This window comes from Periophthalmus magnuspinnatus, chromosome 16, assembly GCF_009829125.3.
Source record: "Periophthalmus magnuspinnatus isolate fPerMag1 chromosome 16, fPerMag1.2.pri, whole genome shotgun sequence".
Lineage (NCBI taxonomy): Eukaryota > Metazoa > Chordata > Actinopteri > Gobiiformes > Gobiidae > Periophthalmus > Periophthalmus magnuspinnatus.
This window is the reverse complement of record NC_047141.1, coordinates 30,405,496-30,430,090: the sequence shown is the minus strand read 5'-3', so window position 1 is coordinate 30,430,090 and position 24,595 is coordinate 30,405,496. Positions and strand designations below refer to the sequence as shown.

General features: G+C 39.8%; 2 protein-coding genes across 3 annotated transcripts in view; one reads left to right on the top strand and one right to left on the bottom strand.

The window, feature by feature from the left end:
- The first annotated feature begins 1,407 nt into the window (after positions 1–1,407).
- etsrp (ETS1-related protein) lies at positions 1,408–12,085 on the top strand. 2 transcript variants are annotated; one of them, XM_033981559.2, is made up of 8 exons: positions 1,408–1,480; positions 3,493–3,574; positions 6,117–6,224; positions 6,303–6,377; positions 7,039–7,200; positions 8,172–8,402; positions 9,087–9,205; positions 10,579–12,085. In XM_033981559.2, exons 1-8 carry the CDS (start codon positions 1,436–1,438, stop codon positions 10,822–10,824), a joined length of 1,068 nt encoding a protein of 355 aa, XP_033837450.1. In that variant the 5' UTR covers positions 1,408–1,435; the 3' UTR covers positions 10,825–12,085. The 2 variants fall into 2 exon arrangements, with proteins under 2 accessions (XP_033837450.1, XP_055084106.1); XM_055228131.1 differs by having other exon boundaries at positions 6,150–6,224; positions 10,579–12,079.
- Positions 12,086–19,885: 7,800 nt separating this feature from the next.
- LOC129456970 (uncharacterized) overlaps positions 19,886–24,595 on the bottom strand; it is a 12,853-nt gene continuing 8,143 nt past the window's right edge. The window contains exons 6-9 of the mRNA XM_055228133.1: positions 24,293–24,442; positions 22,082–22,189; positions 21,523–21,592; positions 19,886–20,018 (exon numbers count right to left, since the gene is read on the bottom strand). Of these exons, the coding sequence (XP_055084108.1) occupies positions 24,380–24,442 (63 nt within the window). The 3' untranslated portion in view covers positions 19,886–20,018; positions 21,523–21,592; positions 22,082–22,189; positions 24,293–24,379. The remainder of the gene's footprint in view (positions 20,019–21,522; positions 21,593–22,081; positions 22,190–24,292; positions 24,443–24,595) is intronic.

Sequence of the window (24,595 nt, the reverse complement as noted above, 5' to 3'; positions counted from 1 at the left end):
ACATACATAAATGAGGACTCAGTTGTCTGGAGGAATGAGTTTGGACTTCTGCGTAAATCTCTGGCCCTTGTGAAGTAAAAATGCATTGAAACTTCTTTCACTTATGGACAGATTGGATCTTTTTTTTTTAATGTCCTGTATTTTTATTTTAAAAAGCATTTTATGTTGCAATATGTACTCAAGCTTAAAGTTATTTATTATTATTATTATTATTATTATTATTATTATTATTATTATTATTATTATTATTATTATTATTATTATTATTATTATTGTTGTTGTTGTTGTTGTTGTTTGTTGTTGTTTTTTTGTTTTGGTTTGTTTTGGGGGGTTTTTTGTTAATGAGGTAAATATTTGATGCAATTACATTATAACGTCAGTATACTCCTTTAGGCCTGGTTTACTCAATGCTCTTCAACCCTGTTTTGATCTAGTTTGGTCTGGGTTTTGACCTGGTTTATACGTAGTTTAGACCTGGTTTAGTCCTGATTCAGTCCTGGTTTAGTCCTGGTTTAGTCCTGGCTGAGACCTTGTTCAGATCTGGTTTAGTTCTGGTTTAGTCCTGGTAAAGACTTGGTTCAGACCTGGTTCAGACCTGGTTTAGTCCTGGTTTAGTCCTGGTTTAGTCCTGGTATAATCTGATCTAAGTAAATGAATGAAGGTTCATGTAGAAACCATCATTAGTAAAGCTGAGGATGCAGAAAAGGCCTGTGAAAATATTATGAACTCTCTTGTGTTGTAATACTACATTTTCAAACTCGATTTTGATACTAAGGAATAGATTCAATACTCAATACCAATTCTGATACCACGATGATAATAAAAACACTCCTCCACCTTGTGATGTCATGAATTGTTAGTTTTCCAGTTAACACCTCCTTTTACCTTTAGTTTAGTAGAGATTGACAATTCCAGGGCCGAAATGATCCAAATGATTCTAGTGATGGTGTGTGGAGTTTAAAATCACACTGGAGCACTTCCTGTATTGCCACATGATGACATCACAAGGTGGAACAGAGTGTTTTCATTTTGAGAGAAGAACTCAGTCTAAATCTGCAGGGTTTGTGTGTTAAACATGTGAGAATGAAACAAAACACAACTCCAGGTCTGTTTTTATTGATGAAACTACATTATAGTTCATAAATGACCTAATATTGGCGCTTTAAGGCGGTTTCTTTCCTTATCACTTCTCACGTTGGCCATTTGTCTCCTGCTGTCAGAGCCGCCCGGACTTTAATGAATGATCTTTTGAGACGCTTTGGAGACTCCGGGCTCGTGAGGAGACGGGAGTGGCGCGCGGAGGAGACGGTCACGACGCACAGTGGTCAGGCGCGCTCCCGCCCCCTCCCCGCGCGCTCCCGATATATAAACACAGTCCGGACACAGAGACAGAGTCAGTGTGAAGTGTCCAGAGCGCACGGACTTTACGCGGGACATGTACTGGGACACGGCCCTCAAGCCCACAGACAGCAAGAGAAAGGTAGGACAAAGAGCTGTGGAGCAGAGCAGGCAAAAGCACTGACATACACATATTCACTGAAGAAAGACTATTTTCACTAAGGCGACATATATGCTAGCTAGAGGCATGTTTGTTCTGCTCTTATCATGTTGTGTGAAATACGTTTAGCATAAATAACCAGAGAGGGGTAGTACTCACCTACATTTACTTGAGTCACTTTTTAAAGAAATTGTACTTTTCTAGCAGCATACTTTTACTCCTACTTGAGTCATATTTATATTGAAGTAACAGTACTCTTACTTGAGTAAAAGTTGTGTTCCTCTTCCCTGTGAGTGAGTCTAAAGTGACTTGATCTTTATGTAACAACATGAAATGATTTGAACATTAGTGTTTCTTGCAGCTGCTTCAAATATGATTTAGTTTGCTTCATTTTTGTGTCATTTTTTACGGGATTATTTCATGTTTTGTCACATTCACTTCAAATTATAAATAAGATGTCATGTCCTGACAGTTACTTTTTAAATTACTCTTTCTCGAGTAGTACTTTTCCCAAATACTTTTACACTCTCCCTTGAGGCATTTTTAAACCACTCCTTTGTACTTCTTATTTGAATACAGTATTTATATACTCTACCACCTCTGTAAATATCTGATACAATTAGATTATAATTTCAGTCCTCCATTACGGGTTTAGGCTTGGTTTACTCAATGTTACATCAGTCCTGATTTGGATTCAGTTTAGTCCTGGTTTAGTCCTAGTTTAGGCTGTTTTTACTCCTGGTTTAGTCCTGGTTCATTCCCGGTTTAGTCCTGGTTTAGTCCAAGTTCAGTCCTGGTTCAGTCCCGGTTTAGTCCTAGTTTAGACTCTTTTTAGTCCTGATTCAGTCCTGCTTTAGTCATGGTTCAGTCCCGGTTTCGCCCTGGTTTAGTCCCAGTTTAGTCTTGTTTTAGACCCGGTTTAGTCCTGGTTTAGACCTGGTTTCGCCCTGGTTTAGTCCCAGTTTAGTCTTGTTTTAGACCCGGTTTAGTCCTGGTTTAGACCTGGTTTAGTCCTGGTTCAGTCCTGGTTTAGTCCTGGTTCAGTCCTGGTCTAGTTCTGGTTTAGTCCTGGTTCAGTCCTGGTTCAGTCCCGGTTTAGTCCTGGTTCAGTCCTGGTTTAGTCCTGGTTTAGTCCTGGTTTAGTCCTGGTTTAGTCCTGGTTTCGCCCTGGTTTAGTGCCAGTTTAGTCTTGTTTTAGACCCGGTTTAGTCCTGGTTTAGACCTGGTTTAGTCCTGGTTCAGTCCTGGTTTAGTCCTGGTTCAGTCCTGGTCTAGTCCTGGTTCAGTCCTGGTTTAGTCCTGGTTCAGTCCTGGTCTAGTTCTGGTTTAGTCCTGGTTCAGTCCTGGTTCAGTCCCGGTTTAGTCCTGGTTCAGTCCTGGTTTAGTCCTGGTTTAGTCCTGGTTTAGTCCTGGTTCAGTCCTGGTTTAGTCCCGGTTTACTCCATCTAAACCATGAGTAAATTAAATGAATGACTTTCCCTCAGAGGTTTGGTTTATGTTGTAGAAACCATCATTTGTGAAGATGAGGATGGAGACAAAGGTCATAGTTTGCGTGACAGGCTAATGCTAATCTGCTCCAACACCAACACTCACACACACTCCACATTCATACAGGGCAGTGTAGGAGAAGTGTCTTGCCTGAGGACACTGCTGCCCCACTGTGACCCCTGGTATTCTCAGCGGTCTCCAATACAATAATACAATAATAATAATGTAAGATGATCCCTGTAAACCATTTTAAATAAGCAGTATCATTAAAAGGTCTGAGCTGCAAGAGATAATGTGCTACTGTAGGAGCGGGAATTGCACCGCCAACCTGTGGGTCAGTGGATCTACTCAACCACTTATGTTTACGTCGAGAGCGGGATTTGAACCGCCAACCTTCACAACAGAGAGAGGCGAACACTCACATGTTTGAAGACGAAAGAGTCGTAAACAGGACAAATGGATCGTACCAACTTTTATGTCTGAAAATCATGTTCTTTTTTTATCAGATGGAGGTTTGTCAAAGTGGATTCTACAGCGAAGAATACAGGACTCAAGAGGTCCCAGTCGGACTGGACTTCACAGCCTATGGTTAGTCTACAAACCAGGACTGAACCAGGACTAAACCAGGACTAAACCGGGACTAAACCAGGACTAAACCAGGACTGAATCAGGACTGAACCAGGACTAAACCAGTACTGAACCAGGACTGAATCAGGACTGAACCAGGACTGAACCAAGACTGAACCAAGACTAGAGCTGGATCAGAGCAGGTCTAAACCGGGACTTAAAGCAGAACTAGAACAGGACTGGAGCAGACTGTTTCAGGCAGGGACAGTGAGTTTCCTGGTGTGAAGGACAGAGGAAACTCATCTGTCAAAGCTGCTCTTCTCCACACAAACATGTGACCTGCTACAGAACGTCTGAAACCAAACATTTGAGCTGGACTTTTGGAGGATTTTCTGTAACGGTTTAGGTTCAGATTTAATTGGCACTAACACTGGGAGTGATCTTCATCCTGGTTTAGTCCTGGTTTAATCTTGGTCTGGTGATGTTTAAAATACAGGTTTAGTCCTGGTTCAGCCTTATTTTAGTACATGTGTTTCTGCCTTTAGTCCTGGTTTTGCCCTGGTTTAGTTCTGGATTAGTCCTGGTTCAGTCTTGGTCTATTCCCAGTTTAGTCCTGGTTTGGTCCTGGTTTGGTCCTGGTTTAGTCCTGGTTTAGTCCAGTTGTAGTCTGAATGGTGCTGGTGCGTGTTTGTAATCAGGAGCTGCAGACTTCCTTTGGGACAGATTTAGAGCTGCTCGGTCCACTCCCCACGCCGGCCTTTCCTCTCCTCCCCCCGACCCACCTCTCCTCCTCCTCCTGTCCTCCTCACTCTCATCCCCCTCTGACCCACCTCTCCTCCTCCCCTCTTCTCCTCAGACCCACCTTTCCTTCTCCTTCTCCTCCTCCCCTATCACCTATTCTTCCACCTTTCCTCCTTTCGTCCTCCATCTGTCCTTAGCTTCCCTCCACTACCTCTTCTCCCCTTCCTCTCCTCCCTCTCTTCCTCTACCTCTCCTCCCCTCTCTTTTCCTCCTCCTCCCTCCCCCTTTTTGCCCCCTATCTCCTCCCCCTTTCCCTCTGCTCTACCTCTCCTCTGCCTCCCCTCCTTCCCCTTTTCCTCTCCTCTTCCTCCTCTCCTCCACCTATCCTCTCCCTCCGCTTCTCTCTCCTCCTCCTCTCTTCTCCCTCTGCTCCTCTCTCCCTGTCTTCCTCTCCTCCACCCCTTCCTCTCCTCCCTCACTTCCTCTCTCCTCCCCCCAGGAGCCTCTGGACCCCCCTTGTTTCCTCAGCCTCTCATTCACAAAGCAGCGTTAAAATGTCCAATGCTGAATGGACACTAAACGCAACACAGCCGTTTTCCTGTTGTACATCATCAGAGGAAATGAGCCGACAAGAGCAGACAGGAGCCAGAGGAGGAGAGCCGCAGGAGGAGAGTGAGAGGAGCAGAGTGAGAGGAGCAGAGTGAGAGGAGCAGAGACAGAGGAGCAGAGACAGAGGAGCAGAGACAGAGGAGCAGAGAGAGAGGAGCAGAGTGAGAGGAGCAGAGTGAGAGGAGCAGAGCCACAGGAGCAGAGTGAGAGGAGCAGAGACAGAGGAGCAGAGCCACAGGAGCAGAGTGAGAGGAGCAGAGACAGAGGAGCAGAGACAGAGGAGCAGAGTCAGAGGAGCAGAGACAGAGGAGCAGAGACAGAGGAGCAGAGACAGAGGAGCAGAGACAGAGGAGCAGAGACAGAGGAGCAGAGACAGAGGAGCAGAGACAGAGGAGCAGAGACAGAGGAGCAGAGACAGAGGAGCAGAGTGAGAGGAGCAGAGTCAGAGGAGCAGAGACAGAGGAGCAGAGACAGAGGAGCAGAGTCACAGGAGCAGAGACACAGGAGCAGAGTGAGAGGAGCAGAGTGAGAGGAGCAGAGACAGAGGAGCAGAGCCACAGGAGCAGAGTGAGAGGAGCAGAGACAGAGGAGCAGAGACACAGGAGCAGAGCCAGAGGAGCAGAGACAGAGGAGCAGAGACAGAGGAGCAGAGTGAGAGGAGCAGAGTCAGAGGAGCAGAGACAGAGGAGCAGAGACAGAGGAGCAGAGTCACAGGAGCAGAGACACAGGAGCAGAGTGAGAGGAGCAGAGTCAGAGGAGCAGAGACAGAGGAGCAGAGTCACAGGAGCAGAGCCAGAGGAGCAGAGTCAGAGGAGCAGAGTGAGAGGAGCAGAGTCAGAGGAGCAGAGACAGAGGAGCAGAGACAGAGGAGCAGAGTCACAGGAGCAGAGCCAGAGGAGCAGAGACAGAGGAGCAGAGTCAGAGGAGCAGAGACAGAGGAGCAGAGACAGAGGAGCAGAGTCAGAGGAGCAGAGTCAGAGGAGCAGAGTGAGAGGAGCAGAGACAGAGGAGCAGAGTGAGAGGAGCAGAGTGAGAGGAGCAGAGTCAGAGGAGCAGAGTGAGAGGAGCAGAGACAGAGGAGCAGAGTGAGAGGAGCAGAGTCAGAGGAGCAGACTGCAACAGACTAACCCAGAACTAAACCAGGTCTACCCTAGGACTAACCCCGGACGTCTCTGTGTCTAACCCTCTTGTGTGGTTGCTTTGTGTGTTTTAGACTTTGGTGGTGAAGAACTGTCTTTTCTGTTAGACCCCAGTAAGTCCGGACCAGAATCCAGTCTGAACGAGATCCAGGCCAAACCAAACCAGGTCTACAGCAGCAAAGGTACGCCCCAGACAGGAAACGTTCAAATGTCTAGTCTCATTTTCAGCATTTTTGAGTGAGTGTTTGTGATTATTACAGTGAATTCGGGCGATGGACACCTCTATAACCTGGACGCCTGTCAGGACTTCAGCTGGTGGAGCTCATATCCAAACGGTGAGAGATCTGGACTTTTGTGGGTCTTTACGTTTTTGCAACATTTGAACCTCAACTAAGACCATTTCAGACACGTTTTAGCATCTTCAAGGGATCATTTAAAGTGCATTGGATGGATTAAAATGTTTTTCTAATTCTGATTTGGTTTTGGGATACTACGTGTGCTAAATATTTATTGTAATTTTGCATCAGTTAAGTGTCAGTTTGAGACAAAAAGTTGTAAAATACAGGAAGTAGGGCTGAGGTCTAAAACGAACCCCTCTGTCTATGTCATCAACGCAGAAAAATGACAGTTGAATTGTTGATTTAACAAAGTAAACGTGTTCATATCTATTGTGTAGTTTAGACGCGTTTTGGCCCTTGTTTACATTATGGTTGCTAGGTAACAGTTGCCTCTGCATATCTCATATCTGCTGCCCGTGTCCAACCAGGATGTAAAATGTTAAACTTCACCAAAATTACAAAAGATCAGTAATCATTTTTTCATCATTTAAACTGCTTCATTCCACAGTGCACCAGCAGAGGGCGAGTTTGAGCAGAATGTACTTTTACTTTTCCATTCATGTTCTGTTTTACAAGTACAGTATTCCCATTTGAACAAATCTAGATGCATTTTCTTTAGTGTGTACCTATTGCAATGTTTTTCCCTTTAATTCTCCAGAGGCTGTGAGTGTGGAGCAGTCCTTCCAGGATCCAGGAGCGGGCCTGTCGTACCAGAGCCTCGTCCCCCAGAGCAGTCACTTCAGCCCGGCCGCCGAGTGCAGCCAGAGCCCCTACAGCTCCAGCCTCTACAGCTCCAGCCCCTCCATCGGCTCTGGACAAGGTGAGGCTATATGAACATGTGCCACCGCTACGATAACATGTGGAGCTCATGTGGAATCACTTTAGTACGAAATAAGTGCAGTTTTAGTCAATGAAATGTGTGATATTTAGTCAGCTAATTTAAAAGAAATTCCTATAGTTGTGTTTGGGGTGACATCACTGCATGGCCAGTCATATTTAACACACATGAGCAGCCCAAATCATTATGGTTCAAATGCAGATACGCGTTGTAATAGTGAGGTCTTGGGTTTAGTCTAGGGGTCGGCAACCGTAGAGCCACATACAAAGTGTAAAGGTAAAAAAATAAAACAATATATACAGTGTTATCTTCATTTTAGAAGTCAAAATGAAGATAACACTGTGTTTTTTTCCGTGGAAACTGGCCCAAATGGCTCTTTGGGGGTTAAAAGTTGCCAACCCCTGGTCTAGTCACTAATAGAAATGATCAGGTTCAACATTTGTGAATTTACTTTTGTATATTTCATGGTAAAGTACAATGTTCCCCGTCTGAGAGTATGACATCATCACATTTTACAATCTGCAAACCAGCAATATTTAAATCAGACCTATTCTTCAAAATCACCTTTTCAGAGCTTACACCGTGTCATAGTTGTTTTGAATTTACTCCCTCGAAGTTGTATTTAGAGTGATTCGTGCATGTTTGAGTCATCTTTTATTGCTTATTTTCAAGACACCATTTTGGTACAAATGACACCATAGTTTTCTAACATGGACATCAGCAGATTTGTTTCTTTTATTGAGTCGTTTTAGATGAATATTGTGATTTAAAATGTCTAAATTCTAACAAAATGATCCACAGGTGTCAGAGATTATAACTTTAGAGACACACACAAGTACAACAGGTCCCTTATTTTTCCCACAGTGATGAAATTTCAGTGTTGCAACAGAAAAAGTGCAAAAACAGTGATGAAAATGCCCTGATTATCTTATACTGAACTGTATGTTTTGCAGGTGTCAGTGAGCAGTCCTACTCATGTCCGGACTATTGGCCCGATTACTCCGCCTCCGCGTCCTCTTTCACCTCTCCTCCTCCCTCTCACCCCTCTCACCCCCCTCACCCTAGCCCCAGTCCTGGGACAGTCCACTCATACTGCCCTCGTGTGGCCAAGCGCAAAACTGCATCCACATCGGCGCACAGAGCAGACAGAGAGGGGCCCATCACTGCCATGTCAGCCTATCCAGGTACTAAGACTGAAATGTTCAACAGTAGTAGTAGTAGTAGTAGTAGTAGTAGTAGTAGTAGTAGTAGTAGTAGTAGTAGTAGTGCTTGTTGAGTGTATTTACCATTGTTAGTTTATGGGACAGTAGAATGATGTGTACTTCTGTCTCATTCTCACTGACAGGGTCCATTCTCCGGCACCACTGGGAGGGCATCTGACACATCATAACATCTACAGATTAACTTGTATAGATAGTTTTATATTCTCAATATTATATGACATAAAGTAGAATATGTCAATTTATTGCCGGATATTTTTAGAATAGTTAACTGTCAGATAACTAAAAAAAAAAAAAAAAAAAAAAAATTCTGCATTTAGAGCATCCTCATTATTCACCATGATGAGTTTATAAGCACTTTTTACAACTTTCAGATGCCAGTGTGTTTAACTGTCACGATAAAGCTAACAACAACTAGCATGCTAACACACACGCATGGTTATTGGACAAAAAATGCTTTATAATTAGATGCAGACAGTACACAGCGGACTAATTTTGAGCTACTTATACAACATATCTGTACTGCAGTAAAACAAAATTTACTTTATAACATTAAGAAAAATCAGTACAGCCCCTTTAATTTATGTATTATTGTTTTTTGTTATGTGTTTTGTAATTTTCCTTGAACGTTGCTGTTGTGCGGCGCAGGCTCGGGTCCGATCCAGCTGTGGCAGTTCCTCCTGGAGCTTCTCCTGGACCCCTCATGTCAAAGCTTCATCTCCTGGACCGGAGACGGCTGGGAGTTTAAGATGTCTGACCCCTCTGAGGTAACACTAATGTTCAGTCCGAGGGTTCTGTTTGTAGAGGTCAAAACTACAGGGTTAGCAGCTTTTACGCAGAATGAGACCCCAGGGAGACTCAGGGAGGGCATCTGACACACAGGGAGGGCATCTGACACACAGGGAGGGCATCAGGGACTCTAAACTACAGGGTTAGCAGTTTTAGTTAAAGTAGTGATCATATTTTAAGGCCGATTTGGCACCTTTTTCATTTAACTCGTTAAACTCTTTGAATGTGTTTTTTCTGTGTTCTGTCGCTGTAGCCGCAGATAAGTTTATTAAAGTTTATTAAATAGAAACTAAAACAATCAAATCTGACCATGACCATCAGAGTTAGCTGTTTTACTGAAGTCAGACTTTACTCTCTGCTCTGTCTGCTCTCTTTTCTAACCTTTATTAACATTTTAAATACACAGTTTTCACAGACACAGAGCAAGTATTCATCAGTAAAACACTTTATATTCCAAGAGTCAATTTCATCAAATGAATCTCACAAATTAGGTTTGTCCAAAGTACGGTTACTATAGCAACTCCAGCGCTTGTGCCAAAGTATCTGAAAAAAATTGTGCAAATTTGGACATTGACAGTGACCAAGTACAAAAATGACAACATCAGTTGTAGTTATAGTAGTAGTAGTAGTAGTAATGGTTGGGTTGCTTGCAGTAGTAATAATAATCTTTTATTTTGAGCTATGTCACAGAAAGTAATGCAATACAGAGACTAATACAATCTGTACTATTTAAGTCTGAGATTGAATCCAAATGGAGTGAAGTAAGACATTTAATAAAGAACAAATAAAGAAAAGCTGCTTCTTAATTCACAGATAATACCTCAGTAATACAATACTCACAATACCATAGGCAAGGAAAGGCACGTTTATTTGTACAGCACAATTCATACAAAGTAATTCAAAGTGCTTTACAGAACTATAAACTACCAGAGCTAAACTAAGACTTAAACTGGACTAAACGTGGACTAATTCTGAACTGAACCTGGACTCAAGCTGGGACAAACAAAATCAGGTCTGACCCGGGACAAAATCAGGATTAACTTGGACTAAACCAGGGCTAAATTATGATATAAATGGACTTCAGCAGACCTACAGGCCCACCAGAGCTAAACCAGGACTAAACTGAGACTGACTCTGAATAAAACCAGGTCTTAACCAGGACTTATTCTGAACTAAACCAGGACTAATAAAAACAGCACTAAATGAAAGCAGGACTTGAACCTAGTAATACTCCTGAACTCGACCGGGGGGCGCACACCAGCTTTGTCTTCTCTGGGTCAAAGCATCAACAGTAGTAGTTGTAGTAGTTGTAGTAGTAACAGTAGTAATATTGTACTTTTTGTGTCTCCAGGTGGCCAAGCGCTGGGGTCAGTGCAAGAACAAGCCGAAGATGAACTATGAGAAGTTGAGTCGTGGTTTGCGTTACTACTACCACAAAAACATCATCCACAAGACGGCCGGGAAACGCTACGTCTACCGCTTTGTGTGCGACGTGCAAGGCATGCTGGGTAAAACCGCACAGGAAGTGGTCAGCAGCGTCAACAGCCCGGCCCCCACTGTGACATCATCGACGTCAGACAGCCACTGGAGCTCGTAGTGACGACGTAAAGGGACTGAGGAGCAGACAGGAGTATAAGCTAAACAAGGTCTGAAGAAAAGATATAGAGGAAAATGTACTATTGTGCCAAAGAACTACAGACTGAACCGGGACTACAACCGGACCAGAACTGGACCAGAAAGGAACTTAAACAGGACTAAATTTGGAACAGGTCAACAACAGATGTAAACAAAGGCTAAACTTGGATTTTAAACTGGACTAAATCAGGATGAAAATAAGCAAAATAAAACCAGGTCTAACTCACAATGAAACCAGGATTAAACCAGGTCTAAACCAGGTCTAAACCAGGACTAAACCAGGTCTAAACCAGGTCTAAACCAGGTCTAAACCAGGTCTAAACCAGGACTAAACCAGGTCTAAACCAGGACTAAACCAGGTCTAAACCAGGTCTAAACCAGGTCTAAACCAGGTCTAAACCAGGTCTAACTCACGATGAAACCAGGCTTAAACCGGGTCTCAAACAGGACTAAATCAGGACAAAACCAGGTCTAAACCAGGACTAAACCAGGACTAAACCAGGACTAAACCAGGACTAAACCAGGACTAAACCAGGACTAAACCAGGACTAAACCAGGTCTAAAACAATTCTAAACCAGGTCTAAACTAGGACTAAACCAGAATTATCTTGGACTAAACCAGGACTAAGTAGGTAACAACAGAACTAACAGTAGGCATAAATAAACCCATGATTACAGCAGGGACAAATAAAACCAGGACAAAACTAGGATTAATTTGAACTAGGACATAAGTGGACTTCAGCTGAACTATAAACTACCAGAGCTAAACCAAGACTTAAAATGGACTAAACATGGACTGAACTTGGACTAGAACTGGGACAAACAAAATCAGGTCTGACCCAGGACAAAACCAGGATTAACTTGGACTAAATTATGACATAAATGGACTTCAGCAGACCTACAGGACCACCAGAGCTAAACCAGGACTAAACTGAGACTGATTCTGCACCAAACCAGGTCTAAACCAGGACTTATTCTGAACTAAACCAGGACTAGTAAAAACACTTGAACCTTGTAATACTCCTGGACTCCACCGGGGGGCGCACACCAGCTTGAGAACCACTCACTTAGACTTCTCAGGGTTAAAGCACTACATAAAAACTGTCTGTCTCAAAACGTTTTGTAAATGTGTAAATAATTTTGTAGAGTTTTGTGCATTTAAGTATGTTTTTGAATACAAAACTCGGTCTACCTCTGTATGAGAAGGATTTACTGTGTCTGCACTGTGAATAAATGTATGGATTATTCAAGCAAAGAAGTGTGTACAATGAGTACTTTAAAAAAACAAAAACCTTCAACCAGCTCTGAATCAGGACTTAACCAGGACTAAACCAGGTCTAAACCAGGTCTAAACCAGGTCTAAACCAGGTCTAAACCAGGTCTAAACCAGGTCTAAACCAGGTCTAAACCAGGTCTAAACCAGGTCTAAACCAGGTCTAAACCAGGTCTAAACTTTGAAAGAGGGCAGGACATTACCTAAAATTTGTGTGTTAAACTTGTGTGAATAAAAAAAAAACACAACACCAGGTCTGTTTGAGATTATGTTAAGTATTTTTGAAAGTACTTCCTTCACCTGTAGGTGGCCCAGGGCAGACAAGGCAGTGCATCTGGCTACACTAGAGGAGCTTTTGTTGCTATGGACTTGGTGGAATCTATGGACATTTGTCTGTTTATTACATCGACATGAGTGATTTAGCTGCTACTACGTCACAACATCTGAACATTAGTGTTTTTGCTATATCAATATGAGTAAATGCTGTAGGTACATGGATTTATAATAAGTATATTTTTCACAAACATAGGGACCTTTTTGATGATATGAGAAGGTGAAAAGCAAGGCCAAATCTATGCGATCTATACTTAAAAATCACACCTTGTTGCCTTGTAAGGGTCACTAAAGTATAATCTGATTAGTTTTAAGATAAATCATTGTCTACGAGTTCATTTAATGACAAAAAAAACTCCAAAAGGGACACAACTCCAGGTCTGTTTATGAGGAGGAAACATAGTCTGGGTGAAAGAGCATAATCCTAAAACTGGTGGAGTATGGAGCTGGTGGAAGCACACACACACGCACACACATACACACATATACACACACACACATACATATACACACACATATACACACACATTCATAAATACACACACACATACATATACACACACACACATACATATACACACACACACATATACTCACATACATACAGACTACAGGACATGTCTTCAATAAATAAGGTATGTGGAGAAAATTCCACTCTGCTTCCTTTCGAGTTACCTTACTCTGCCCCAAGTAAGGTAACTCGATGGAGGGCCCACGCTCTTATCAGCCTCAGCAGCATCTTCACAAGCATCTTCTGCACATTTCAGACCAACGCACGTTCATCTCTGGGACTCAGAACTCGTCTCCTTCCTGAGTGGTTTGATGGCTGGACATTCCCATGGTCTTTATACTTGTGTATAATTGTTTGAACAGATGAACGTGGCACCTTCAGGCATCTGGAAATTGCACCAAGGATGAACCAGACTTGTGCAGGTCCACAGGTCTCTTTACCATCACTTTACCATGATGTCACACAAAAAGCAGTGTGTTTCAGATGTGCTTCTAATACCTCCACAGATGTGTCTATTCTGGTTAAATGCACTCAAAAAAATGAATTGTGGCTGTTGTTACTTTTACTAAAGTGTATTTTGTAGTTTTTATTTAAACACTTTGATTTTTCACATATTTTTAACATGCTTGTGTAAATATTATGAAATACATTCAATATTTGGCATTACTCAAGGCTATATGCAAGGGATTACTCAACACTCTTAAGTAAAATGTTTGAGTTATGTCCTTCTGGGATTCCGTATTTGATTTGATTTTTTTTGCCCGCTCAAATGTGAGCACACACGCATGCGCTAATTTCACCTGCCCTGATCAACTAGACCTGACCATCTTTGGAGTTTTCTCTCAAATTTATTGGTAAGTAAAACTTTATTAACTTTGATATACTTTATATCGTTATTTATCCGGACATTTCGGCTGTATATAATATTCATGATTCGTCACGAGCATGTATTGAACGCTAAATTGAGGGAATAGTTTGGTTAGCATACTTTTTGCACTACAGACTGGGGCTGCTGCACGTGCTACACTGGCGTGGGGGAGAATGGGAAGAATGTATGAGCGCGGGGCGGACCGGTCGGTCGGTCGGTGTGTGTGTGAGCGGAGACCAGCGGAGACCAAATGAAAGCTGTAGTGGTGCGTGCGAAGGCGGCGATGGGCAGGCACAACCGCCGCGATGACGTGACTGCGGAGCCTCGCGCTGTATCCCGGTGAAGAGGGAGACTGAATAAGGAATTCGGCTATTATCTTTTTGTAAATACTTCGATAGGGTTTGAGCATGCAGGATCACTCCTGCCGTTGTATTACAAGTAGAACAAATAATAAATCTTCCTTCCATTTTGTAATAAGATTTTGTTTGCATATTTTAATGATCAAATCAATTAGTTTTATGTATAGAGTTATCATGAAATTATTGAACATGTATCGAATGTAGTCTTTTATAAAGTTATTGTAATGACCTTAAGACAAGATAAAACTACCTACACAGATAGAAATTGGTGAAATTTGGATTTTATAAACTTTCAAATGTGGGTTTTAGTAGTTTTGTATTTGGAGGGCCAATGTGCAGACAGATAAAGCTCATAAAGCACAAGATTATAGCTAAATAGCTCATTTATTACACAGTCCAATTATACATGGTGAGCTTCAAAGTTTGAGAATCCAGTTTCAGAAGGCAGTGCTATAAAATAACAAAAATATTAATTAAAATATTTAAAGTGCTATTGAAAAATATATGTCTTATGCTTTGTCTTTTTTCCACAGATGTGTTGATGTGGCAGTGTAAATTGTGCCAGAAGGTGGTGTCAACAAGGACGCGTTTGTTTAGGCACTACAAGTTAGTTCATGTTTCCAGACCATTATATCCATGTATATATTTGGATTGCCCGTGTACTTTCAAGACTTTCAAAACTCTTTATAGCCATACAAGCAGAGTACATCCACACAAAAAACACATAACTGTTGCAACATTTAGCTGCCATCTGTGTACATTTAGTGGACTTGCTACAGAAAAAGAGTATTTTTCTCATATTAACACTCATCTAAAAAGTAGTGAGACAGTGCATTGTATGTTTAAGGGTTGCTCTTACCAAACAAATATCTATGGTACATTCAAGTCGCATAAAACCCGGAAGCACACGCCATACACCTTAGAAGACTTTAAACCAGGGATTGTGAACACCATTGAAAGCCAAACCTCAGCTTGTGTTGCTGAAAGAAAGATGGAGAAAACTTTTCCACACAGGAGACAAGAAATTGTTTGAGACATGCCCTTCATTGCAGATTTCAAAAGTAGATGGCCTGCACTCTTTTCTCATCGAGAGGTATGTCATGTTGTCTTGCAATGCTGTTGTCATTAGAACATCTCATAAATGGCATGCTCACACAACAATCATAAAGTCTAATGTTATGGTTGGAGAAGACAATACTGACACAAATTTTTTGTACTGAAATAATTGAACTTACAAGAAGTACCTCTGAGGCTAGGCAACAAATTCTACTAAAATACAGTTAAGATAATTACATCTAAGACTTTCCTAAAAAAAAAAAAAAATCATAAATGTCATCCCAGTTTGATGAATTTTTTACATTTATAATTTTACTTCCTCATTGTAAACAATGACATACTTGGTAATTACCTTAGCAACCATGTTTTACACTGGGCCAAAATTAAGAATTGTTAATTTGGCAAAATTACATCAGAACACACATTTCTTTTTAAACTTTTGCAGATAAAAAACATTTTAAACACCACCAAGCTTACAGGCTATATACATTTATAATTTGGTATTTGGGGCAGGAAAAAATTATAATTTAAATACATTTTTATTTCACTGTCTTCTAGATTAATGCAGAGTTCAGATGAATCACCACAATGCCATTGGCCTCAAAGTTCATGTCACAGCTGGATCTTTATGCTCCTAAACTGATGAAAATCTTTAGAAAGAAGGGAGGAAAACCTGGACGGAAGATAACAGAAATCATGACAGGAATTAATGAGGTTTGTCATTTTAAACTTGGAAATAATTTCATTACTCAGAACCACCACTTTCATTTTATTAAAATCTATTTAAATAGTGTACACAGCAGGGGTCTCCGACTTGTCGCTCAGGAGCTACTAGTTGCGCTCCACATGCTGTATTGAATAATTCAAATTAGATCTAACACATGCCCTATATAACCACTGTAAATGTATGTTTAGCTAGCTAAAGATGTTTGTATGTTTCCAACTAAGGCTTACTATTGCTGTTATATTTACAATGTTTTCTTACAACCGTAACTGTTATTTTTGGTTTGTAAAAGTGTCTCACTAGGAGATAAAGGTTGTATTAGGTGTGCCTTGAAAACATTTCCAATAAATTAGTTACCATTTATAAATGGATGTATTAGACTGTTAACATCTCAACATAATGGTTTTTAACAATATATTTTGTACAGCTAACCAGCTAACATTAATACAGTCTTTATAGGATTTTTTTTGTTTTTATAAAAATTGTAAAAAAACATTTATAAATGGTGGTCACAGAATGTCTTCAATCCAAAAAAAGTGTGCCGTCGCTTATAAAGTTGAAAAATACTGTGTATTAAAGTATAAAAAAGTTGATATTTAAAATTTTACTTTTTAAGTTTAAATCAGAATATTATTGTTATTGTATTTTTAAAAATATAAAATGGTTTTAACATTTGGCACATATAGAACATACAGAATGAATAAAGTAGCGTTAAAGTATGAAATCCCTGCATAGGTCCTAATTTACTCCCAAATTTAATTTAATTTATTTATTTTTCAGAGAGACTCCATTGACCAAAGAAGATGTTGTACCCTTGAAGGCCCTTTCTGTTTATCTGAATGAAGATCCAAGCAACATGATAAAAGAATATGTAGTAAGTTTATTGTATGAAATGTTAATTTTAATAATAATACTAATACTATTTTGAGGAAAATATCAGAATTTTACTTACTTATTGTGAATGACTAATGGTTTTGGTATAACGTATCTATGGGTGTAAAGATTTATTTGTGTTCAGCAGAAAAGCATATTTTGGTACTTTAGTCTTATAAAGATGGACCCCTGGTGTTGGGTCTTAGTCACTGTCCGCATCAAAGGTGAGACAACTACAGTCCTCTTATTTCCTCACCCCCACCACCACCACACCTGTGTCCCTCATTCTTTAAGTCGAGAATGTTTATATCTCTTATAAAAAGAATACGTTGATGTTATTGGAAAAACTTGTACAGTGAACCTTTGTTTATGGTGGGGGTTTACGTTCCGAATATAATCTGGGATAAATGAAATCCGTGAAATAGTGCTGTAGCGTCTTTTTCTACTGAAGGCTGCGCAGGAGTGTTTCTCAGAGAGAAGAACATTGTCATGGGTCGTTGTTGGTAATCTTTCTTTTTCTGAGCAAGAAGATTTTTATAAACGGACATGACACCTTCCATTAAGTTTGAGAACTGTTATGAATGACATGACACAAGTTCAATTCTTGTGCCGATCTAGAACACAATGCACGGTAAAAAAAAAATATGCGAAGTCGGTGAAGCGCGTTATAGTGAGCGTTCACTGTAATAAAAAAATGTTTGTGTGTCTTTTTTTAGAATATTGATTTCCTTAATGCCCAGCAACAAATGCCAAAGACCTCTATTGGCATTTATGCCATCCTGCATGAAGGGGATGATGGCGGCAAGGAAGATCCAGAGGATGTGGGAATCATCATTGAGGGAGTCTCTGTACTGCAGGATCTTCGTGAGGTTGCCACTGCTTTCCCTTTGCTCTTTGGACTGATCAACTTGAACTACCCACGGGATCTCAAGTACACTTTTGAATTTTACCAAAAGGTGTTGATGGAGCTTGATAACAAAAAAATGTCAAACAAAATCCAAATTCTAAAAAACAAGCTTCTTGAGTAGATTAGCTGACCATATTTTACAACTTTTTCTTTTTTTAAGATGGGCTGCTGTTCTTTCAGTGTTTACTTTGCACTAGAGGTTGGAAATATGAACAAAAATTTATGTATTTATTTTTTGGTGATCTCAGATGAGCAGTAAGCCAAGTGTAAACACTCAAATTTAAATTTCCAAATCAGGATTACTGAAAACAAGTTAATTTTTCAAACAAGGACAGCTATTTTAGAAAGGTTATCTTATGTTTTTAGAATAGACCCTATTCACTTAAAGAGGACTGCCCTAAAGAGGCGTGTTTACAAATTTTAATGTTTGCAGGTTGGTTGCTCTTTGTAAAGTTAATTCTTCACAATTGGGAAGCAGTTTTATAAAACTTCATGTTGCACTTTTCAAGTAAAAAAAAAAAGTTAGTTTTGAGATGTAAAAATGTGCGCTAGTTTTGCACTAAAGCATGGTTTTAAAATGTCATGTTCTAAAAAAGACAATAAATGAAGAATTGTAAAATTATTCCTGATGCTGTTTTTTGTTCACTTCTGGGAAACTTGACTTGCTTTTGTAAGCGATACTTAACAATGTTGCGTCATCCGGTTGCATGCAACTGCACTGAGTAAATATGAATGTGTTTTATTCATAATATTAAGTTACTGTAGTGATGTTAATTCTATTTAATGGTATTTAATACAAGTTACTTAATATGTTTGAATTAGGGTTAAGAACGCGAATTCTTAAGATTTACCTAAGCATCTTGAGTAATTACTATTAAGTATTTTATAAAGGGATTACGCAATGCATTTATGTAGTTTGCACCCAATAAGGTTGAGTATTAACTATGTAATGAAAATATCTAGTATATATTTAATCCATCTACATAGACCCTATTGAAGTATGTTAAGTATGTACTATATAAGCATACTTTACAACAATTACTCAATGTGATTGCGTGCAACCGGATGACGCAATGCTTTTAAGTAAATCCAAAGAATTATTTTTTTGAGTGTGTCTTTGGAGGCTCCTGATTGCTTTTGGGTCATGAGCCACTGAGAGTACATCTGCTGATCTGAACTTATTTCCATGACAACAAGAGGACAGAGCCCCGTGAATACACATGCACACACTTCCTCTATATACGGTGGTCTTTTGTTTCACCTGGGGCTAAATACACCGTGTGGTGGAGGAGAAAAAGCTTTTGGGACGACGCAGACCCCAGGATCACCTGTGCAGACAGACCCCAGGATCTCCTGACAGAGGCAGGAGCAGACTGTCGCTGATATTAAGTTGATCCAAACTGCCTCGTCAGACGAGTGTATCAAACAGCAGCTCTGCGGCACCTATTCATACAAATATACATGATCCGAGCACTTTTTTGCCCAGTTCCAAACACTTTTATTTGCACCCCATACTTTGGCTGGAGGTCGGCTGTGTTCTCCCTGCACTTGCTCCGCTCCAGAGTGCGAGTGGAGCTGCTCTGAGACCTCCTATTTTAAGAGCTCAGAGCAAACTTTTTATGTGGTCCAGAACTGTTGGGGTCACACTGGCCCAGGCGCACTGCTCTTGGAGCAAATAGTCTTTTATGTCGACCGAACTAGTGGCAGTGTGAAAACGCAGATTTTCTCCTTTGTGTAGACCTAAATCATTTTTTCTACTTCTATTTGTAAATAAATCCACTTTTGAGCACTGACCTTCTGTCCTGTCTTTTTGGTTGTGCAGACCTGAAGGTAACAGACATATACAGTTTATATTGTTCCTTGGTTCTCCCTCATGACCGATGGTATCGAAGTGTAGGGAAACACCAACTAACCCAATAAGCATTCTCCACAAAAGGATGATGTGAATGGTAAATAAAGTCACTTACACAGAGTGTACAAATACATTTTTTATTCAGAAAAATCAAATTCAATGACCTTAATTAAAAACTGCACAATTCAGGTATAAAATGTATGAATAGAGAATTGAGATTGAGTGTTAATACATTATGCCAGGGTCTGTTTGGTCAGGGTACACTTGGCTGAGGGCTATTTGGCTGGGGTGCTTTTGGACTGGGTGCTTTTGGACCAGGCTGTCTTGCTGGGCGTGGTTTAGTTGGTGTTTTTTGATGGGTACCGTTTTGTATTCGCTAGGGTCAACTCATTTCTGGATTCTACAACAGAGGACAGACACAAAAATTAAACAACGAAAAAAGACAATTATTTTCAGATTATAAACTTTTTCTCAGCTCAAAATCTGTTGTCTTAAAACACTTTTTTTTAATTTTTTTATTAATGAACCAGTAATGGAGCCATACAAGTTTATAACACATTCATGAAGTCACAATTGACCAGTAAATAAAAAAACCCCAAATTACATTAAAAGCCAAAGCCACATTTGTGAATGAAAAAAATTGACAAATTTTACATTATAATTAAAAGAATGAATACCCAAATTGTTACTGTTACGTTATGCCCAACAGCAGAAACTATCCCAAAAGATTTTCGAATAGATACAGAAATACAAGAGATGTTCTTCTGTTTCAATTCACTAAGCTCAGGCGCTGATTGGTTAGAGCGGTCACATGGTACAACATGAACGAGCATGTGAGTGATGTGAACGAGCATAACATGGTCCAGAAGCTTCTGGAAGAATTAACAAGATCATTTATAATTTATTTATTTATTATTCCCTTGTCTATATTATTATTATTATTAATATTATTAATAATGCTATTACTACTACTACTACTACTACTAACACTAGGTCAGGACCTGCACGTGTAAAATGGCGCCCTGACCAAAGGTCTTCTGTTGTTCACCTAATAATCGTGAAGATTGATGAAGATGAATGATTTTATAGATTAGGCAGAGATTAGAGTATTTGATCATGTTATCCAGGCTGAGTAAATGGTGTTTTTGGAGTGTTGGACAGTGGTGAAAATGGTTTGGTTTTTTATGCAGAATTTTAACAGTTGGCTTGTAGAGTGATTGCAGAGGTTTCAGTGTTGTGGTATTTGCCAGGGACCAGATGGGTAAACAGTATGTAATGTGAGAGAGAATCATTGAGTGCATGAACATTTTAGCTGCTTGGGTGGACAGTTGATGCTGAATGTGTTTGAAGTTGCGAATGCTGAATTTTATATGATTACTTATTTTATTAATGTGGGATTTGAATGATAATTTTGAGTCTATTAGCATTCCAAGATAGATATTTGTATTGTCGGACAATCTGCAACTGTTCTCCAGAGACAAGGATGTCTGGAACTGTATGGGAAGTGTTGTTGGTGTTGTTGGATTGACTGAAAATCATTGCTACTGTTTTGGATGTATTCAATTTAAGACAGGAGTGATTTAGCCAAGACGGAGTTAGTGAGTTTGTCCGTGACCTGGGAGATGTTATTGCCATGTGTGTATATAACTGTGTCATCAGCGTATATGCGTGTGTGTATGTATGTATGTATGTATATATGTATGTATGTGTGTGTGTATATATATATATATATATATATATATATATATATATATATATATATATATATATATATATATATATATATATATATATATATATATATATATATATATGTTTGTCTATTCAAGTCAAATTTTATATGCAATATGTGTTTTATCTTACAATATTTTTTATGGCTAAAATGTGTAAATGTGTGTATTTACATCCAGTCCAGTTGTTTAAGTTTGAAGGACTTGTTGGAATCAGAGCTTCTGTTTCTTTGTGGCAGGTTTGCTGTTGGAAAAGAAAAAAAAAAGATCATGGTCAGAACAAATCAAAGCAAATGTTCGTACACATTCAGTGGGAGTGTGTAAAGATACACCATCACTCATTCACTCCACACAAGGCCCGGATAATTCTGAGCCTCGCCCTAGAGTGGATTATTTGTTGTTTATAGTTATTCTCATGTTTCACACAGCCACCACTCCTCAGTGACACAGATGAGGTCACATAAATCTAAAGTCCAGTCAGAGAGTGTGAAACAGACTAACTGTGTCCCTCTGTGTAAATATTTCAGAGGCTTAATTATTCAGGCACTATTCAGATACTATACTACATCATAAAGGATAAAAACTCAAATAATGAAAAAGATAAGATGTGACGATTGGTAGCAGAACTTTGAGATATAACTCAAATAATCTGAAACAAGTGAGAGCAAATATTTAAAAATGAAGCCCTGATGGACGTGCCCTAGTTCTGCTGATCACAAGTGCAGAATCTCACCTGATGCCTGGCTGTTGTTTCCTCCAGTCGCGGTGTAAGACGTATTTTGCAGCTGCGGCAGTTTTTGGGTCACTATTATTCTTCTGTGAACGGAGCCACTTCACATATCTGCACACGAGGAGAGGAGAACTTAGACAATTTGCTAAACTAGTTGTGTGAAACAGTGGTAGATACATTAATGACACAATTTATATATATATATATATATATATATATATATATATATATATATATATATATATATTTATATTTTGGTAATGATCGTTAACACTTACAAGTGCTCCTGTTTTTAATGTTTTATTTGGACTTATATACTTATTTGTTTTTCTGTTTGAACTATATTTTAAACAGGGGACTCATGAGAAAGAGAGTCCAGGTGCTCTCATTAAACTCCCCTGTGCAAATAAAAAGAAAGAGAAAGAAACGAGCCTTGTGACTTGCTGGTTGTTTTTTGTTATGGTTTGAAGCACAGCTTTGGTTGTTTTTGGAGGGGCAGTATATACACATGTCGACAAAATTGTTGGTACCCTTCAGTTAATGAAAGAAAAACTCACAATTGTCCAATTGTCACAGAAATAACTTGAATCTGACAAAAGTAATAATAAATTTTAAAAATCTATGAAATTTAACCAATGAAAGTCAGACATTGCTTTTCAACCATGTTTCAACCGAATTGTAAAAAAATAAAATAAACTCATGAAACAGACCTGGACAAAAAGGGTGAAAATAATGTGACCAAAGGGACATGTTAATCCAAGGTGTGTCCACTAATTAGCATCACAGTTGTCTACACTCGTGTAATGAGTCAGTGGGCCTATATACAGGGCTACAGGTCGTCACTGTGCTGTTTGGTGACATGTACCACACTCAACATGGACCAGAGGAAGCAAAGCAAAGAGTTGTCTCAGGAGATTAGAAAGAAAATTATAGACAAGCATGTTAATGGTAAAGGCTATAAAACCATCTCCAAGCAGCTTGATGTTCCTGTGACTACAGCTGCACATATTATTTAGAAATGTAAGATCCATGGGACTGTAGCCAACCTCCCTGGACGTGGCCACAGGGGGAAAATTGATGACAAATCAAAGAGACGGATAATATGCATGGAAACAAAAAGAGCCCAGAAAAAACTTCTAAAGAAATTAAAGGTGAACTTCAAGCTCAAGGAACATCAGTGTCAGTTGTTTGAGCCAAAGTGGACTTAATGGGAGACAAACAAGGACGACACCAATGTTGAAAATAAATCATTAAAAAGCCAGAATTTGCCAAACTACATGTTGACAAGTCACAAAGCTTCTGGGAGAATGTCCTATGGACAGATGAGACAAAAACTGAACTTTTTCCCAAGGCACATCAGCTCCATGTCACAGACGGAAAAATGAAGCACATCAAGAAAAGAACACTGTCCCTACTCTGAAACATGGAGGAGGCTCTGTTATATTTTGGGGCTGCTTTGCTGCATCTGACACAGGGTCTTGAATCTGTGCAGGGTACAGTGAAATCTCAAGACTATCAAGGGATTCTAGAGAGAAATGTGCTGGCCAATGTCAGAAAGCTTGGTCTCAGTCTCAGGTCATGGGTCTTGCAACAGGACAATGACCCAAAACACCCAAGAATGGCTCAGAGGAAAACACTGGACTATTCTAAAGTGGACTTCTATGAGCCCTGACCTAAATCCTATAAAATATTAAGTTCATCATTTTAGTCCAGGCCTGTTTCATGAGTTTATTTTTTTTAATAATTCTGTTGAAGCCTGGTTGAAAAGCAATGTCTGACTTTCATTGGTAAATATCAAAGAATTTTTATTTATTATTACTTTTGTCAGATTCAAGTTATTTCTGTGACCATTGTGAGTTTTTCTTCATTAAACCGAGGGGCACCAACAATTTTGTCCACATGAGGAGTTTTCTGGTGGTCCAAAGTCTTCTTTTGTCACTCTTTACTTATGTATCTGTACTTTTATTTAATTAACAAAATTGAGTGTGCCTACTTTATCACTCCTGCTGCTGACACGAACAAACCAAACTTTTTAAGATAGATAATAGAGGCAACAAGACCCTAAGCTCACACTCAAACTACCCTGTGAGGTCACCAGTCGTCCTTTTGCCAGTGCACAGCTGTAATATTTGTTACACAATCAGTGGTAGGTGCAGTATGTAGCTTTAGCTGTGTTTTTTCAATAGTTAATACAATACAGTTATGAATTCTTACTTCTTCTTATGATCGCCGACATCATTATACAGTTTTTTTATGAGTGAGTTTTTATATTTTCCAAATCCCAGAGGAGCTTCTCCTTGGTTATAAAAAGTGAACCTCCTCCTCTGCCTCTGGGAAAAGGCTCACATACTCCGCCAGATCATCCTGAAAAAGAAGAAGTTACAAAACAAACAGTCTCAGCTTTGGTATTATCAGGACATTTGGAGAAACTATTGATCCACAAAAAGCTTCACTTTGGTTAGCGCTTAGCTACTGAAATGCTATCACACATAAACAGCCTGTTGTCTCCTACATTTG